Source organism: Sus scrofa, chromosome 15 (genome assembly GCF_054392235.1).
Source record: "Sus scrofa isolate SSC_HxYL_T2T_F1_AM1 chromosome 15, Sscrofa_HxYL_maternal_Yorkshire_Landrace_v2.0, whole genome shotgun sequence".
Classification (NCBI taxonomy): domain Eukaryota; kingdom Metazoa; phylum Chordata; class Mammalia; order Artiodactyla; family Suidae; genus Sus; species Sus scrofa.
In genome coordinates this window covers 68,237,655-68,257,120 of record NC_139397.1, presented here as the reverse complement: position 1 = coordinate 68,257,120, position 19,466 = coordinate 68,237,655, and the positions used below count along the sequence as shown (strand labels likewise).

Genomic DNA, 19,466 nt, shown 5'->3' with positions numbered 1-19,466 from the left:
GCACTATATGAGTTGATTTTCTGAGTCCTTTTGTTCTCGATGTGCTATAAAGGATTCTCATTTGTTTTAGTGATCATTTCAAATCTACTTGAAGGATGGCCTAGGAATTTAACTTCTGCATGGAATTAAATGAAAAGTTTATCATCTTTGTCTTATTTTATAGCCATCAGAGTTTAAACTAACAATTAATTGCACAAGAGATTTATTTTTTTCAGTTTAAGACTTTTTTTAGGGGGTCGGGGTAGGCAATAAACTTTTTCTTCCACCAAATCCTAATATCAAAGTCAGTATTTATATAATTGATCAAGTGGAGCTGTTTGAGCTGCAGACCTTAAGTGAACTTCCTTCTCTTCTGTCTGTGATCCAGGGTACCTTCTGTGAAACTTGGGTTGAGAACCATCAACATAACATACCTTTGATGCTGTATTATATTTTATATTTCATGTTTTACATATTTCACATGCTCTTGGCTGTATTGAACTTTATTTGTAACTTCTGAAACAGTTGGCATATTTAAGATTTTTTTTTTTAAGCGGCAAATTGTTACACTCTATTTTTTATCTCTAAAGCCTTTCTTAACATGTTGTTTTTATTTAGATTGGATCACTGCTTTTCCACTGAAGATTCAGAGGATATGTCACAGGACTTTGGTCCACAAGCATTCCAGCTCTTATCTGCTGTGACCATCTTAGGAGAAAAGTTTGGAATTGGGCTTCCGATTTTATTTCTCCGGGGATCTGTAAGTATGTCTGTGAATCACCTTCTGAGTTCTTCTTTTACTCCTATTACACTTTTCTTTTGAGGTTTGTTATATTGCACTTATAGCTTTGGCTTTAGTTGAGTTACTAGAAACTAGTCATATCAAGCTCCAGTTAAGCACTGCATTCATTACTTTTGACAAAATCTGTGTATTATCATAAAGACAATGCTTCCAGACTGTTTCAATTTATTACATTGCAGTTGGATGAATCCCTAGACTGGTCTTTTTTTAGGATGATTAAGAAAAGTTAACCTTCATGTGTCAAGGGACAGTTAGAACAAATTTGTATTTTTTCATGCCCTAAAATGTAGTAAGTTTTTTGTGCAAAATTTTAATTTCAGTGATTATTTGTAAATGTCTAAGTTCCTAACAACATTTGGTAGTATATATATATTTTTTTTTCCTTCTATTTTGTTTCTTATCTGAAGCATTTAAAATTTCCAAGAAAGTTTTTTTTTTCTTTCACCAGTGAATAAATAGTTAATTCAGCCACCTTATTTTTGGAGTGATTATTATGTCAGCATTATGCTAACAATTGCAGGTACAAATATGAGGTTTTGTAGTCCTTTTGTTTATATAATTGTATTCCTGATTTAGAAGTCTGTAAAGTTAAGTATTGTATGTTGATATTAGTTGAATAAACCAAAAACGGGAGATAGAATCCTTTGCACCTGTGTATATTTATTAAAACTATACTAAAAGTAGATATTAAAATTCTCACTTTGTATGTAGAATTTTAAAAATAAATTAGGTCAGCATTTATCTGTTAAATTGACAGATACTTCACATAAATATTTACTTTCTGAGTTTTTGTTTTGTTTTGAAAGGGACTTATTAAGTTAGTCAGTTGTGAAAAAATTTTAATGAAACATTGAAAACATGTTAACTTCAGGTCCTGATGTTTTTAGATTTTGAATGGAGTTTAAAATCTTGTTTTTAAATCTCAAGATTGATTAGAAATTTAATGGTAGATGTGTTGTCTAAGGAACACATGGCTTAGTTGCTATGAGTACTGCTATATGTATTTTTTTTTATAAAAAGAATTTAAGTTGCAAGGGATAAATTAAATATAATTGAGAGCCACGAAAATTTCTTCTGTTTCTGTCATCCTCAAAACCTGTATATCCCAGTTGAATGTATAGTTTATAAAAATTATCCTTGTTTTAATTTGGTGTAATCCAGCAGTATCCAGTATCAACAGATAAGTGGAAGTGGGCTCCTAGACAAACTTGAACTGGTCACAAGAGGGATCAGATTTCACCTATTATTTGAAAACCAAGTCAGACCGATTATACTGACAGTCTCTTCGGGGAGTCTGCAAATTAAGAAGTTTATTCTGTGTGAAATTTTATATTACCCTTGCTAGATAAGGTGTAAAACTTTTTAAAAAGTACCACTTAATGAAAATTTGTAGACATCAACTACAGTGAAAATAAGGCAAGTTTTTTTACCTCTATTTCACTGACCTTGGTACCTACTGGGACATTATTTTTAAAATAATAAATGTAATTCCTTTGAGAATTTAGTGAATCGTCCACCTTAACTAATTTAGGAAGAATTAATATCTTTGCAGATAATGTTGTCTGTAAGATGATACTTTAAACTTGAAACTCTTGGAGTTTATTTAGAGAGATATTTTATCCGTATATAACAAATATTTCAGCAGCACATGATTCTTCTCACTTATATAGGATTTAAAAAAAAAATAGTATAAATGATTATTCAGGCCATCCAGGAGTTTGTGAATGGAGTTTAAAATTTTGTTTTTAAAGAACAAGTTTTGTTAGGAATTAAATAGTAAAAATGTTGCCTAAGGAATTTTGTTTTAGGGGTCTAAATAGGTCCCCACATAAGAATCTTTAAAAGCCCTTTGTGAAAAATTAAGATATATAGTTAATCTTAATTTTCTAGATTAGAAAACAGAGTAATTAATTTGCATAACCAAGAGATTAAGTGAAATGCTCTTTCCTGATCACATTTTCAAAGTTCTGACCCTTATCATGGCTCCAGAATTAGATAACACTTTTGATAAAAGATGCTTTGACTATAGGCAGCCATTGGGAAATTATAGGTAGTTTTAATCATGTTTTTGAAACGAGAGTATGTCCTAAAGTATAGTATTTTTTGGGAAGCTCATGATCACACCAGTTAATTTAAACAGAAAGGTATTAATTATTGGGTATTAAATGGCTTATAGAAGTTCCCGTCAAGGCTTAACAGGTTAAGAACCCGACTAATCTCTGTGAGGATGTGGGTTCAATCCCTGGCCTCGCTCAGTGGCTTAAGGATCCGGCATTGCTGCAAGCTGTGGTGTAGGTTGTGGATGCGGCTTGGATCTGTCATGCCTGTGGCTGTGGTCTAGGCTGGCAGCTGCAGCTCCAATTTGACCGCTAGCCCAAAAACTTCCATAGGTGTGGCCATAAAAAGAAAAAAAAATTATATGGCTTGTAATGTTGTTGATAAGTTTATATTGCAAAATAGTCTGCCATGGAAGCAGCTTCCTCTTCTGTGGTCACCAAACTGTCAGTTTGGGAAGCTCCCACTGCAGCTCTTGACTCCAGACTGCACTGAATAGAGAAGTATAACAATCAGGAAGGTTTTCCTTCTGTTTGCTCTGGGAGCCACCTTTTATCATCTGTATCAGCAAAATGAATTCCTCTTGTTTTTTGGAAAGCTAGTAGCTGTATGCAAGATTCTTTGCTAACACTTGTAAAAAGCAAACATCTTTACAGTCATACATACATGCAAAAACAGCAAAGTAGCCTCTCATTCCTTCCTGTGTATAGACGTCATGCAGAAATACCTCTGTTCAGTGGAACTTAAGTCACATCCAGAAACCTAGTTGAAAGGGAGTTTGAGAAATAGTGTTTGTAACTTCCCAGATTCTGTGGTAGAAGTCACAATAGAAGAAGGGTAGAATGACCCTTGAATTACAATCTGCCATATTCACCACAAATGCATTGGACAGGAGCAGTTTTTCAGAGCACCCTCTCTTCATATAGTACTGTACACATTTAAAAGTAGTACTTTGCTGTGTACTTTGGATGAAAGAGGTAGTCAGAGGGCAAAGGGAATGGAAAAAGTTCTCTGTGGAGAGTGAAGGGCGGGAGACTCATTTCATCAGAGGACAGGAGAGTTGCATGTGAAGGCCTGGCTTCCCCAGTGTTTCCAGACCTTGGTGGCTGTGAAGAGTCTCCCATTGGAATCCTCTTCACTTACAGGAAAATATCTCAAAACATCAACTGTTTAGCATGCCCCTACTCTTTCTGGTATATCTTAGTGAAGTCAAAAATGATTAAGTAAACTTTGCCAGAACACTGGGGACATAAAGCCTAGTAACAACAGCCATGCACTGGAAACTGTGAGCTGTGGCTCTGCCCTTACTGATTTCCTAGCTGGGGCACACTGTCTTAACACTCATGCTTCTAATATGAGCATAAAAGGTCTAAGTAGCCAAGGTTAAATATTCCAAACATATCCAAACTTATGCACTTGGAAATGCATGTGATTTATATGTGAAATTCCTGCTATTATTTAAAACAGAAAAGGAAGACTATTTTGATTTCATATGCTTTTTTTTTTTTGGCCATGCACATGGCATACGGAATTTCCTGGGCCAGGAATTGAACCCACGCCACAGCAGCAGCCCAGCCACTGCATTGACAACACTGAATCCTTAACCTGATGTGCCACAAGAGACCTCCAAGGAACATGATTTTGAGTATGTATTTATCTGTGACTTAAGTGTTCAGAGCAAGTAGGATGGATATAAAAATTTCATGGGTTTTTAAAGCTGAAATATAGTGTTAAATCCAAAGGATCAGTAAATAGTTTTGTGTTTTCTTTCTCCTGCTTAATTAAGTAAGTATTTTAAGAAACCGATTTTATTCCCAATTTCAGAGTTCCCAGCGTCTTGAAGATAAATACCGCAGTCACAGTTTCTTTGGCACTGGCAAGGATCACACAGAGAGCTGGTGGAAGGCTTTTTCCCGCCAGCTCGTAACTGAGGGGTTCTTGGTAGATGTTCCTGGGCAAAGCAAATTTGTAAAGATTTGCACCCTTACAAAAAAGGTAAACAACATAGAAGTCTGTTTGTTTGATTTAATTTTTCCTTCCTGTGCCTTAAAAGATTCTTCTTGTGTTCAATAGGGTAGAAATTGGCTTGCTAAAGCCAAAACAGAATCTCCTCAGAGACTCATCCTTCAAGCTAATGAAGAATTGTGTCCGAGGAAGTTTTCTCTACCAAGGTTCATTTTTCATTTTTTAAAAATAACATCTGAATTTTTTGTTGTTTAAATGGTTCATTGCATACCAATTTACAGGCACCACACATGATAACATCATTAAAGATAACTGTTTTCACCTACCTCTTTTAGTCATTTTGGGGGTGGGAGTCAATAGGAGAAAGATAAACCATAAAATGCTTTCTTGGCAGATAGGAAGTAGTGGAGTATAGTATAGTAGATAGAAAGCTGCTTTCCTGTTGATTAAAGCAGCAGCATTGGGCTCAGTGTTGAGGAATTGATATACCATATTTCCTTCTTACGTTATGGAAAGAGGGGAGGGAATATAGTTGTTGCCTACTTTTTAGTGTCTGTACATGTACTCAGTCATTTGTCAGGTTTTTTTTTTTTTAATTGGGATATAATTGATATACAACACTGTGTAAGTATGACATGTACCGCATGTTGGTTTGTTACATATATATATATATATATATATATTGTTCTGTGATCACAGCATTTATCATATCACTTGAGTATCGCTTCCTTTTTGTGTTGAGAACAATTAAGATCTAATCTCTTAGTAACTCTGAAGTTTATAATACAGTATATTATTGACTATAATCACTTTGTTGTGCAATAGCTTAACAGTTTTTCTTCCAAACTTAAAACACTTTTGAAGAGCCTTAAATCTAAACTTTAGGGGAAAGATTATTTTAAAAATCATCAGTTCTAAAATATAAAAAAGATTAATATAAACTCATCTGCCTTTCTAAGAGTGCAAGTGTGATGATTCATGTTTTAGGTAATTACTTTTTAACATTTGAGATCATTTGATTTTATTGTTTTTCAGTTCTAATGCTGTATCTTCGGGCACTGAACAATATTCCTCTAATCAAGTACCAGTTGAATCAACTTCTGAGAAGAAGGTTTGCTTTTATTAAAGAAGTGATTCTTATTTATTTCATTCCGTATTGATGCAACTCCTATTTTATTTATTTTTTTCTTTGTGTTTTTAGGGCCACACCTGCGGCACATGGAGGTTCCTGGGCTAGGGGTCGAATAGGAGCTATAGCCGCTGGCTTACGCCACAGCCACAGCAACATCAGATGCAAGCCACGTCTGTGATCTACACCACAGCTCACAGCAAAGCTGGATCCTTAACCCACTGAGTGAGGCCAGGAATTGAACCTGCTTCATCATGGAGTCTAGTGAGATTCATTTCCACTGAGCCATGATGGGAACTCTGCAACTCCTATTTTAAATTTTTGTTTTAATTCCACTCAAAGAGGAAAGTGCCATATATAACAGAAAATAAAATTTGGAAAGAAAAATTATATGAACAGAACACAATATGTAATATATGATATCTGGGGTTAATAGAACAGTTAAAAGTATTTGAGAAAATACCTTATTTTTATCCTTTTAAACCTATTTTTGTAATGCATTTAGTTTGGAGTCTTTTTGTAGATAAAATAACACTTATAGTTAATGAAAAAATAAGCCTGATTTTTAAATGTTCTCACTAAAGTTTTACACACACACTTTCTTGCTTTGTTTTGGATCTTAGGTAACTATTACAGATTAAATACCCATAAGGAGATTTCCACTAATTAGAATACTGGGCTAATAGACAAATATTCTAGATTTTCTGATGAATGTTTTCTGCTTTATTAAAGTATACAGAATGTAACTGAATCATTTTTGAGACTTTGGCTCTTGCTGTCTCTCAAAGAATTATTTTGATCATATATTCAAAAATTTTTTCCTTTTGGGGCGGCAGGTGCAGCATATGGGAGTCCCCATGCTAGGGGTCGAATTGCAGCTATACCTACCGGCCTATTCCACAGCCACAGCAATGCCAGATCTGAGCCTTGTCTGCCACCTATACTCCCTGCAGCTCATGGCAATTGATGGATCCTTAGCCCACTGAGAGAGGCCAAGGATTGGACCTGCATCCTCATGGATACTAGTCGGGTTCATTTCTGTTGAGCCACAATGGGAACTCTTTGATCATATGTTCCTTACAGATTTGGAAGAACTGAGATATTTACATTTCATTTCTAACTACCTTTAGACCCTGAAAGTTGATAATTTATGAGCTTATTTTCAGATGATTTATTTGATGACTTGATTAGTCAGAGGAAAATTATCATTATGATATTTTGTATCTTATTTTTTTCATATTTTAAAGTTTTCTAAAACTCCTCTCTTTTTAAAATGTGTTTAAAAGCAGTCTAACTTGAAGAAGACATATTCTTACAAAGCATCTGATAAAATCTCTTCTGGGAGTAATACTCCTAAAAAAAGGTACAGAATTTATGTTTTTATTTTCTCTACTCACTTTATTAGACTTTTTCTCTTTCCTAAAGGGAAAGGCCTATCAAATGTTGGGTTACTTCATTAGCCAAAGAAAGTTAAAGCATAAACCTCCAGTATTAATATTATTAAAGCAGACTTATAAAGTTATAGTATTAATGTTAACTTAATAGCTAACACTTCTAGGTATTATAGTTTGCCAGGCTCTGTGTTAACTGCTAAGCATTTTATATATAACATACCTCATTTAATTCTTAGCCTGTGAATTACTTTTCTATTATTTTCCCCATTTTACAGTTGAAGAGCCTGAGGGTTAAGAAGTTAATTAATTTGTTCAGAAGCATATGTCTCATAACAGAGCTGACTTCCAAATCTATATTTGTCAGCCTCTAGAATCTAAACACTACTTAATTATACATGTATAAAATATGTATATTTCCACTTCATTTTCAAAAAAGAAAAAGATCTTATTTGTTAGAGGATTGGTAGAGAATAAAGGTAATACACCTATTGTGCTGGCAAGCTTAGTATTGACTTGCTGACTTAATAAAAGTGTGGAGAATGTTCAGCATTACAAAAGGATCTGAAGATGGAGAATTTTAAAAACCTGTCAGGACATATACACAAATTAAATGGGCCTCATTCACATACATATCAGGTGAAAGAAAAGGGTTTGCTCTCTAACAGCTTGCTCACTTAGGTAGATAACACTATCTTGAATCTGATAGAAACACTTACCGTAATACCAGTCTTCCACTTGCAAATAAATTCTTTTTGTTTGGATATGGCATATGGGATTACTATGTTTCATGTAAACAAAAGGTGTAAGGAGTGTACAAAACAATATACCCATTCAATATTCATTTAAACATTCCCTGTGTTTTTACTGGGTGTCTTCTTTCTGCCACACATTGTTCCAGACACTGGGATTCAGTGGGGAATAATAGAGACATAGTTAGTGACCCTCCTAGAGTTTGTTTGTTTTATTTATTTATTGCTTTTTGGGCCCTCACCCGAGGCATATGGAGGTTCCCAGGCTAGGGGTCGAATTGGAGCTGTAGCCACTGGCCTATGCCACAGACCCCAGCAATGCCAGATCCAAGCCGTGTCTGTGGCCTACACAACGCACGGCAATGCCAGATCCTTAACCCACTAAATGAGGCTAGGGATTGAACCTGCATCCTCATGGATGCTAGTCAGATTCATTTCTGCTGAGCCACGACAGGAACTCCCCTCCCAGAGTTTACATTCCAGTAGTATATACAGGTCAGGAAACAGGAAGTTACAGCTCCAGGTGGTAACACTTTGTTTGGAAACACACTTTGGAAGTAACATGAGGTTAAGTAGAAGTTAGGTGAAGTGAGGGGATGGGATGTTTTCTGAGCAGAGGAATGGCCCACATACTAAAACCTGAGAGCAAGAGAGGGTGTGACGTGATGGAGGAGCTCATCAGTACACTTGTAATTCCCTGGGAGAGAGAAGCAAGGGAGTGGTAAAGTTTAAGACTGGACAGTTGAATGGGGTCCAGAATATCCAGTTCCTTTCAAGCATTTCACTTGATCATAAAGGCATTTAGGAGCTAAGGAAAGGTTTGACGCAGAACAGGGACATGATCAAATTTATGATTGAGAACAGGGATTGGCAGACATTTTCCATGAAGGATCACATACTAAGTATTTTGGGCTTTGAGGGCCATGTGGTCTCAACTACAGAACTTGGACACTGTGGACCCAAAGCTGCCATAGATGATATATAAATGAACAAGTGTGGCTGTATTCCAATAAAACTTTATTTAGGGACACTGAAAATTTGAATTGCATAGAATTTTCACATGTCAAAAACTGTTCTTTTTTTGATTTTTTTTTTAACTGTTAAAAAATGGGGGGAAAAAGCCGTTCTTAGCTATAGACCTTACCAGAATAGACAGATTTGGCCCATGTACCCCAGCATGCCAACCCGTGATTGGTGCCTCTAGCTGTGGAGGAACTGGCTTGCAGGAGGATCAGAGTTGTAGAGACACAAATAGGGAGGCAGTTGCTGTGGCATTTGCAAGAGGTAATGGTAGTTTAGACGAGAGAAGTGGGCCGTGGGTGTGGAAAAAAGAGATTTGTAAGATATTTAGGAGATATAATGGTTAGGACTTAGTGATTGAAAAGATAGGTGGGGATTTCCTGTCGTGGCTCAGCGGTAACCAACCCAACTAGTATCCATGAGGATGTGGGTTCGATCCCTGGCCTCGCTCATGGATTAAGGATCCAGTGTTGCAGTGAGCTTCAGTGTAGTTCACAGAAATGGCTCAGATCTGGCGTTGCTGTGACTATGGCGTGGACTGGTGGCTGCAGCGCTCATTCGATCCCTAGCCCAGGAACTTCCATATGCTGCAGGTACGGCCCTAAAAAGACAAGAGAGAGAGAGAGACAGAGAGAGATGGGTTAAGGAAAATGGAAGACTTGACTGTGACGCTTGGGTTTCTGTCTTGATTGTGGATAAGTGCTGCCATTTCCTTCACTGGGCTATGTAAGAGGAAGACAGGTCAGAAGTGTTGGATGTTTAGGGCATTAAGTTAAATTAGGAGTTCAGTGACAGACATACTGAGTTTGAGATACCCGTGGAATGGTCTAGAAGTTAATTTGCTATATATGGGCTTAGTATACAAAAGTAAGAAAGATGCTTTCACATCAATAGCTGTTGCTTTAAAGTTCATTTGAATTTTCATTAAAATAGTACAGCAGTTCCCATCATGGTGCAGTGGAAATGAATCTGACTAGGAACCATGAGGTTGCAGGTTCGATCCCTGGCCTCGCTCAGTGGATTAAGGATCCTGCGTTGCCGTCAGCTGTGGTGTAGGTCTCAAATGCGGCTCGGATCTGGGTGTTGCTGTGGCTCTGGCATAGTCCAGCAGCCTCAGCTCTGATTAGACCCTTAGCCTGGGAACCTCCGTATGCCGTGGTTGCAGCCCTAAAAGGACAAAAAACAAAAACAAAAAATAATGATAATAATAAAAAATAAATAAAATAGTACAGGTCCATGGTTTGCAAAGTCAGTTGATATTTAAAAGCATATAACAAAGATAGCAGTTCATAGCCTTTCTCAAACCCACTTTATTCTGCAGAAGCATTCACCCTCATGTCATCCAGCTGGTGTCCCTGGTATTTGCCTCCATATTTCTTTTCTTCAAAAACAACTTTTAAACATATATTTTGTTAATATTTCTTGTACATTTGTCTTTGGAAGGCTGAAAAAAAGTGGGGAAAAGGCTAATAAGAAAGAGGACTATTTTTGACATACCTCATCTTGTTTTTTTTTTAATTGAAGTATATTTGGCTTACAGTAGTGTATTAGTTTCAGATATACAGCATAGTGATTCAGTATTTTTACAGATTGTACTCTGTTAAAAGATAATGGCTGTAATTCCTTGTGCTATACAACATATGTTGCTTATGTATTTTATTTTTTAAGTAAGAATATAGTTGACTTAGTGTGCTTATTTATATATTTTATACATAATAGTTTATATCTCTCAATCCCATACCCTTAACTTAACTAAGCACTCCCCTTTTCCCTCTTCCTTTTAGTACAAAACCTGTCGGTTTTGCCTATACATTCATTTGTTTTTTTGTTTTGTTTTGTTTTTTTGTTTTGCTTTTTAGGGCCACACCTGTGGCATATGGAAGTTCCCAGGCTAGGGGTTGAATTGGAGCTGCAGCTGCTGGCCTGTGCCACAGCCACAGCAACACAGGATCCAAGCCATGTCTGCGACCCACACCACAGCTCAAGGCAATGCTGTATCCTTATCCCACTGATTAAGGCCAGAGATTGAATCATCCTCATGGATCTTAGTCAGGTTCGTTAACTGCTGAGCCAGGAAGGGAAATCCCTGTATTATTTTAAAAATTCCACATAGAAGTGATGTCATACAATATTTGTCTTTCTCTTCCTGACTTATTTCACTCCACATAGTATTCTCTAGGTCCACCTGTGTTGCAAATGGTAGAATTTATTTTTTATGGCTGAGTAATATTCCATCATATGTATATACACTACATCTTTTTTATCAATTTGTCTTTTGGTGGGTACTTGGCTTGTTTACATATGTTGGCTATTGTAAATAGTGTTGCTGTGAACACTGGGGTGCGTATATCTCTTCTAATTAGTGTCGTTTTTTTCTGGGTATATACACAAGAGTGGAATTGATGGATCATATGGCTGTTCTATTTTTAGTTTTTTGAGGACCCTCCATACTCTTTTCCACAGTCGCTGCACCAATTTTCTTTCCCACGAACAGTATGACAGGGTTCCCTTTTCTCCACATCCTCTCTAGCATTTGTTATTTGTAGACTTTTTTTTCTTCTTCTTAAAGCTGCACTTAACGGCATATGGAAGTTCCCTGGCTAGGAATCAAATTAGAGCTGCAGCTTCAGGCCTGTGCCACAGCCACGGTAACATTGGATATGAGCTAGCTGCATCTCTGACCTATGCTGCAGTTTGTGGCAATGCTGGATCTTTAATCCACTGAGCGAGGCCAACTATCGAACCTGAATCCTCAAGGACACTATATTGGGTTCTTAACTTGCTGAGCCACAGTGGGAACTCCATGTTATTTGTAGACTTTGATGATGGCAATTCTGACAGATGTGTGAAGTTTCCTCCATATTTCTAAAGTGACATGCTTAGATTACTGTTTTTTGACTTAGCCAGTTTTAGAAATTTTCTGGGACATCCTATAGTGGTAGATTAGGGCTTGTCTTCCATATCCCATTCCCTAATTTCCTTTCCTTCAGTCTTTCCCCTTCCCTGGAACAGAATTATGTTTCAGTGTTTGATCATATTAATAATTTGTTTTTACATTATTATATCTACTCAAATATTGTATATTACTAAGGCTAACTGTGTTGTTACGGCTACCACTACCTTAATTTTCCTTAATGGTAATAATTATATTTTTTGTTTCTTTGCTTGTTTTTTAGTGTTCCTATTACTAGTTTTTATGTTCTCCTATTTTCAATCTCTTTGTTTACTCTCTCAGAGAGTTTCTTGACTTTATGTTGCCTCCCATCTAGTGAGATTTTAATTTTAGTTTCAAGTGTTTAATTCCTAAGAAATATTTCTTATTCTCTCTTTCTATAGCAATTTTTTTCTTGATTCATGTGTACAGGATTTCCACTTATCTCTTTGATGATATTCATTGTATATTTTGAACTTTTCTTCTGTGCACTTGTAATCTCATTCATATGCAAAACATTTTTTATTAAATAATTACTACATATATTTTTGCTTCAGAGATACCCAGAATTTTGCCAGTATATACAATAAAATTTTTTTATGAAATAATTTAAAATGTCAGTTTGCAAATAGTCCATTAGTATAAAGATTTCCATAAATACAAAGATAAAGGTAAATATAAGTATATTATTTAAAACAAATTTATAATTGTTTTGAATCACCTGATATGACTAATTCTTTGATCTGGAGTTGTCTTTCCTCATATTCAGATCTGTTTATTTTAGTGATAGGATCTGACAATTATAAAAATGAAGTCTTTACATTGTAGATTTTGAATTCTTACAACAGGGAAATTTAAAACATTTCTTAAATATCAAACATGTTCTTCTTTTTCCCCCCCAAGAGCACAAATTAAATTTGACATCTGTTATATAGGTTATTCTATATAAATTCATTTTTATAACTTTTCCTCTTTATAATTAATTCATCAGTGAGAAATGCCTCTTATAGAAACTAGTTTTCTATAGCATTTGCTGCCTAGCACCTTTCATACTATGTTATTTGCTAATTGGATGTTTTAAGTTCTTCTCTTGAGGAGTCAAAGACAAAATTACTCCTTTTGGCTTATTTTTAGTTAGTTTGATTTTGAGGAAAATTGTGAATAATTCGATTAATTCTATGCTAACGTTCCTCAACAGGCAAAAATTAGTGCTATCACAAGAAGAATTATAGATTGTATCCCTCTTGGTTAAAAAAAAAAAACATGTTATTTTGCTTCGGTGTAGATAAGGAGTCTTCTTTCAAAGCATTTGCTTCAGGAGGAGGATGGGCCAAAGCTGCTCTTAATTACACCAGTTTTGTGAAGAACTCAAATATAGTTTTAACTTTACCATTCTACGGAATATATTTGATCCAGAATGTTTAAAATCTAGGTTTTCATTTAAGTAGCAATTGCCTTCCTGGTATTGTGACAAGTAAATGTTGATCTTGATTTGGAAAGATATTCTCATTTGGCAGAAAGTGAACTTGGAGAAAGAAAAGCTTTTATTTTTTGTTTTCTTTTAAATGTTTTAGTATCATGGTGCCATCACCAAGAAAATACTATATGTCATCAGAACCTGTTATTTCAGCTCAAGAGCAGGAGACTCAGGTATGGCTTTTATAAAAAGACAGTTTTGGGGGGATAGTTATGATTCTGCATGTGCTTAAAATTCTCTTACCAGTATTTTAAAAATTGTTCTTTAGCTGTGAGTCTAAGATTTCAGTTTATTTTTCATCGTAAGGAGAAAATGTAATATCTGAATATCTGAAAATAAAGGACCAGATCTTTCTAAGTACACTTTAAAAAATGTTGAGTTGTTTCTGTGTTCTTTGTTCAGACTGAGTTATATGGCAAATTGGTGGAAGCCAGACAGAAACATGCCAATAAAATGGATGTTCCTCCGGCTATTCTGGCAACAAATAAGATACTGGTGGATATGGCCAAAATGAGGTATACTATTTGCATATTTCTAGCTTATTTTATTTTGTATTTATTATTATTGTTATTATTATTTGTCTTTTTAGGGCCATACCTGCTGCATATGGATGTTCCCAGGCTAGGGGTTGAATTGGATCTGTAGCTACTGGCCTACAGATCTGAGCCGAGTCTGCAGCCTATACCACAGCTTATGGCAATGCCAGATTCTTAACCCACTGAGCAAGGACAGGGATCAAACCTGCATCCTCATGGGTAATAGTCAGATTCATTTCTGCTGGGCCACGATGGGAACTCCATTTCTAACTTAATTTAACAAAATAAATTTGTAAAATACATTTTTACATTACAGTGTGACTTTGTCTCCAACTGTCACATCTGAGAGGTGATCCTCAAATCTCCCACGTTGCTACAGGTGATCTCTTCACTGAGCATTAATCCCACATTTCTATATGAAACCAGCTGTTTTTAACAATCAAATCCAGTATATATAAAAGCTAACTCATTACCCACCAATCCGCTATACATGCACTTCTTGGAAATTCCCAAACTCTTCTTTCTCAGTTCCTTATTTTTGTTAGTCATACTGTCATGTTCTTAATCATATGTTTACTATTGTTATTTTTACTCTTCTTTACCTTGTCTTTCTCTTATTATACAGTCGTTAGACTTTATTGTTTAAGTGTTCCGTGTGTGTCTATGCTTTTCTCGCTCCTTTTAGTGACACCATGATAGTTCAGATCATTACCCTTGAACTATCGCAAGTCTCTAGCCAGTAAACTCTTTCTCTCTATGTTACCTGATACATGAATGCCAAATTAATCTTTATCATGTTGTATCTCTGCTTAACTAGTTTCCCACTGTCTTAACTTCTTTAGCTCATAATTCAAGGACTTCTACTTGTGGACTTAAACCTACTTTTCCATCTGTGTCACAGAATTTTAATGGTTTATCTTACCTATATTGTTTAAGCCCCTTTTCACCTTCCATATACTTATTTACAATGTTGCTTCTGCCTTGTAGTTTTCTTTTTTGGGCTGGGGAGGGGTGGCGCACCAGTGGCATGTGGAAGTTCCCAGGCCAGGGATCAAACCCACACCACAGCAGCAACCTGAGCAGCTGCAGTGACAACCCCAGATTTTTTTTTTTTTTTTTTTGTCTTTTTGCCTTTTCTAGGGCCGCACCTGCAGCATATGGAGGTTCCCAGGCTAGGGGTCTAATCGGAGTTGTAGCCGCCACCTACACCAGAGCCACAACAACTCGGGATCTGAGCTGTGTCTGCAACCTACACCACAGCTCACGGTAATGCCAGATCCTTAACCCACTGATCAAGGCCAGGGATCGAACCCGAAACCTCATGGTTCCTAGTCGGATTCATTATCCACTGAGCCACGACTGGAACTCCCCAGATTCTTTTTTTTTTTTTTTGTCTTTTTAGGGCCATACCCATGGCATATGGAGGTTCCTAGGCTAGGGGTCAAATTGGAGCTACAGCTGCTGGACTATGCCATGCCACAGCAGCAACGGATCTGAGCCGAGTCTGTGACCTACACCAGAGCTCATGGCAGCACCGGCTCCTTAACCCACTGAGCGAGGCCAGGGATCGGACCTGTGTCCTCATGGTTGCTAGTCAGATTCATTTCCACTAAGCCATGACAGGAACTCCACGACCCCAGATCCTTAACCTGTTGGGCCACAGGATAACTCCTGCCTTGTAGTTTCCTTGATTCCCCAAAACTCCTGTTAGGAAATCCTTTAAGATCTGACTTTAGCGTTATTTGTTCCATGAAGCCTTCCATGTTCTTATAGGCAAAGTGATTCCTCTCTCTGGAATTCATAAAGGACTTTTAAATGTAAATTTAAAAGATGATTCTAAGGCACTTACTACACAATGCTTTACTTCTTTTTGTGTTATTATTGGTATACTTATGTCTTCTAGATTTTAAACTATGTGATAAAGGTGTTATGTTCCTCATCTTTTTGTGTTTTCCAAAGCACCTAGCAAAATGCCTAATAAGCTCTAGGTTATCAATTAATATTTAGAAGAAATTATTTCCAAAGAATAGTTGATTGGCAGTTGTATTCATCTTTTATACTTCCATTAGAAAAATTATTCCTATTACTAAATTTCATCCAAGAGATGTTAATTTAGAGAAGAATTTTCTAGTAATATTACATCATGCTTTTATCTTATAATAATTATTTCATTAACAATAAATATTCAAAGTCCTCAGTTTAATATTCAGTGAAGATACTTAAAGGAGAAGGAGTATTCGATAGATTGGCATATTTTTAGAAGGAAGACATCATACATTCTCTTCATGTTGGACACAGTAAGAAATATTGACTTAAAAGCCTGAAGTAGACTAAGTTAGCAAGTTTATTGTTACAAGTAAAAACTCTATAAATAACCAAAGAGATTTTCTTCTGAGTTTTTTAGCTTTTTAGTTGTCCTCTAAGATGTCATAAAACAGGATTACTTGCTTTATACATTGTTTCTGGTTGCTGGAAATGTTTAGTGTTAGTAGGAAGCTAAATATGAAGTCAGCTGTGTTGCTAGAATGATAATGTTTCTGCAGTTTCTTGACTTTTTATTTTAAAATTTTTTCTTAAATGGCAGACCTACTACAGTTGAAAATGTGAAGAGGATTGATGGTGTTTCTGAAGGCAAAGCTATGATGTTGGCCCCTCTTTTGGAAGTCATCAAACATTTCTGTCAAATAAATAGTGTTCAGGTAAAATATTGTGGTTTGCAGGAGCTCTAAAGCAAACTTTTTTTGGACAATTTCAAAACACACTTCAAAAGCCGCATTTTCTCCTTTAATTTTCATTTTCATGCTGGACACTTAAAAAATGAATTCAGATAGTTTCTGTAGTAAATCAGTTTTAAAAACATTTTAGTTACCTTTTTGTTTGTTTGTTTTTGGGTTTTTTTGGTCTTTTTAGATCCGTACACACAGCATATGGAGGTTCCCAGGCTAGGGGTCGAATCAGAGCTACAGCTGCCAGCCTATACCACAGCCACAGCAATGTGGGATCCAAGCCGTATCTGGGACTTATACTACAGCTCACAGCAAGGCCAGATTTTTAACCCACTGAGCAAGGCCAGGGATTGAACCTGTGTCCTCATAGATACTAGTCAGATTCATTTCCGTTGAGCCATGACGGGAACTTCAGTTACCTAAATTTTTTAATCCAAGTATAGTTAGTTGACTTACTATATTAGTTTCAGATGTACAATATAGTTATTCAATATTTTTATGTATTATACTCTCTTTTAAAGTTATTATAAAATATTGGCTATATTTCCTGTGCTGTACATTACATTCTTAAAACTTATTTATTTTATACCCAGCAGTTTGTACCTCGTAATCCCCTTTCCCTATCTTGCCCCTTCCCCCACCCCTCTCCCCACTATAACCACTAGTAATCTGATTTTTAGAGTGATACTAAAGTAGTTGTCAGTGCTACTTATATCTTTATTTTGTGGAGAGACTTTGGTTTTTTTAAATTAATTAATTTATCTTTTTAGGACCACACTCTTGGCATATGGAGGTTCCCAGGCTAGGGGTTGAATTGGAGCTGTAGCCACTGGCCTACACCACAGCCACAGCCACACCAGATCTGAACCTCGTCTGTGACCTCTACCACAGCTCATGGCAACATTGGATCCTTAACCCACTGAATGAGGCCAGGGATTGAACCTGAGTCCTCATGAATGCTAGTCAGATTCATTTCTGCTGAGCCACAACGGGAACTCCCAATATTATATTTTAGATTGATAAACTGTCTTACTTTCAAATGTAGTTTGTAGATAGAAATTAAAGCATTCATTTGTTCAGTATTCACTCCCAGGGGACAGGGGGATCAATTCAGAGGCAGTGTGGTCCACACTATAGTTTATTTTTATTCCTGTGTATTGGCTTAAAAGAAAGCCTAGGAATTTCTTGTTCTACAGCCATGTTTGTTATTAAAAATATTTTATTCAAAACTAATTCACTCTAGCCTTATTACCTTTTAAAAGCAATATGTAAAAAAACTAAAAAAAAAAAAACAAACTTCTTTTTGAGATTCTCATAAAAATGGAATTTGGGGCTGTTCCTTAGAGGTTTTATTTGCATTGTTTTTTTCCCCAGTAGCTAATGATAATGTTTCCCGAATAGCTAATGATTCTGTCATTATATTGATACTATTTTTGATCATTTGTGCTACATTTAAAATTTTCTAGACAAATGTCTTTTCAAGTGCAAAACCTCAAGAAGAACAGAAGAAAAGTCTGGTGATGAAAGATAAAGCAAGTTTACTTTCACAGTCTGAGGCCATCACATATTCTTTATTCCAAGAAAAGAAAATGTGTTTGGTAAGTGTTAGTTTCAAGTTAGAGGGGAAATTTTTAAATTTATATAAATGTGTATTTCATCAGCTTTTCCATATTAAAATTGTGACTTGGGGTAAATTTATTTTTCAAGCCTACAATATTTTATGTTGTTTCTTGTTATAATTAGTTTTAGTACAGAATGTCATTTTCTTTTTCTGCAGCTTCCTTTTGTCAATTAAGTAAAAACAGCAAGTGTAGTTTGACCATTATTATCTTACAGAGGTTGTATCAGAGGTACTGATAAGTATATTTATAGCTTAGGGATATTGGAATAGCCATATTTTTTAGACTCCTAATTTTTAAGTGGTATTAATAGTCAAAAAAATTATAAGTATATATATTCTGATAAGAAATAATCTAGGGAGTTCCCATCATGGTGCAGCGGAAACAAATCCAACTAGGAACCATGAGGTTGTGGGTTCGATCCCTGCCCATGCTCATGGGTTAAGGATCTGGTGGTGTTGTGAGCTGTGGTGTAGGTCTCAGATGTGGCTGGGATCCTGTGTTGCTGTGGCTGTGGCTGTGGCGTAGGCTGGCAGCCTTAGCTCTGATTCGACCCCTGGCTTGGGAACCTCCATATGCCACCAGTGTGGCCCTAAAAAGTGAAAAAAAAGAAAAGAAAAGAAATAATCTCAGGATACATTAAGTAAAAGTAGGAAGATACAGAGCAGCATAAAAAAATACACATAATAATGTATATGTATATATGTGCATGCTTATATAGTCACATGTCCTTGTGTATGTATAATCAATGCATAGAATATCTCTGGAAGGATGTCCAAGAAGCTAGAAATAAGTTTAAAAAAAGCAATAAACTTGCTTTTCATTTTCTCTTCTCCAGTGTAATGTTCTATTTTTTAACCAAGGTGCCCTTTAAAAAAATATGATTAATGTGAAAAATGGCTGTATTTAGTGTTTCTTGATTGTTTTGGCATGAATCCTTAGGCTGTTGTGATTTTTAAAAAATGCAAAATGGAGAGTATATCTTAGTGGAATAGGGCAGAATGTGGCTTGCCTCTAAGTTTCACTAATTGGCATTCCTTTCCTCTCTAATGTTAAGCTGGTTTGAATCAGGCAGTATGGTCC

General features: G+C 36.0%; 1 protein-coding gene across 15 annotated transcripts in view; it reads left to right on the top strand.

Moving 5' to 3' along the window:
- WRN (WRN RecQ like helicase) overlaps window positions 1-19,466 on the top strand; it is a 128,023-nt gene that overhangs the window by 94,252 nt on the left and 14,305 nt on the right. For 8 of the 15 annotated variants that reach the window (XR_014829939.1, XM_085000172.1, XM_021075783.2 and 5 more), the window contains 9 exons: window positions 598-739; window positions 4,661-4,831; window positions 4,910-5,007; window positions 5,837-5,912; window positions 7,217-7,293; window positions 13,600-13,675; window positions 13,905-14,017; window positions 16,623-16,737; window positions 18,231-18,362. Coding sequence is in view for 13 of the 15 variants with exons in the window: in XM_085000172.1 (XP_084856298.1) it covers window positions 598-739; window positions 4,661-4,831; window positions 4,910-5,007; window positions 5,837-5,912; window positions 7,217-7,293; window positions 13,600-13,675; window positions 13,905-14,017; window positions 16,623-16,737; window positions 18,231-18,362 (1,000 nt within the window). In the remaining 2 variants the exon portion in view is untranslated. The remainder of the gene's footprint in view (window positions 1-597; window positions 740-4,660; window positions 4,832-4,909; window positions 5,008-5,836; window positions 5,913-7,216; window positions 7,294-13,599; window positions 13,676-13,904; window positions 14,018-16,622; window positions 16,738-18,230; window positions 18,363-19,466) is intronic. The other 7 variants (XR_014829940.1, XM_021075784.2, XM_085000175.1 and 4 more) reach the window with 1 other exon arrangement.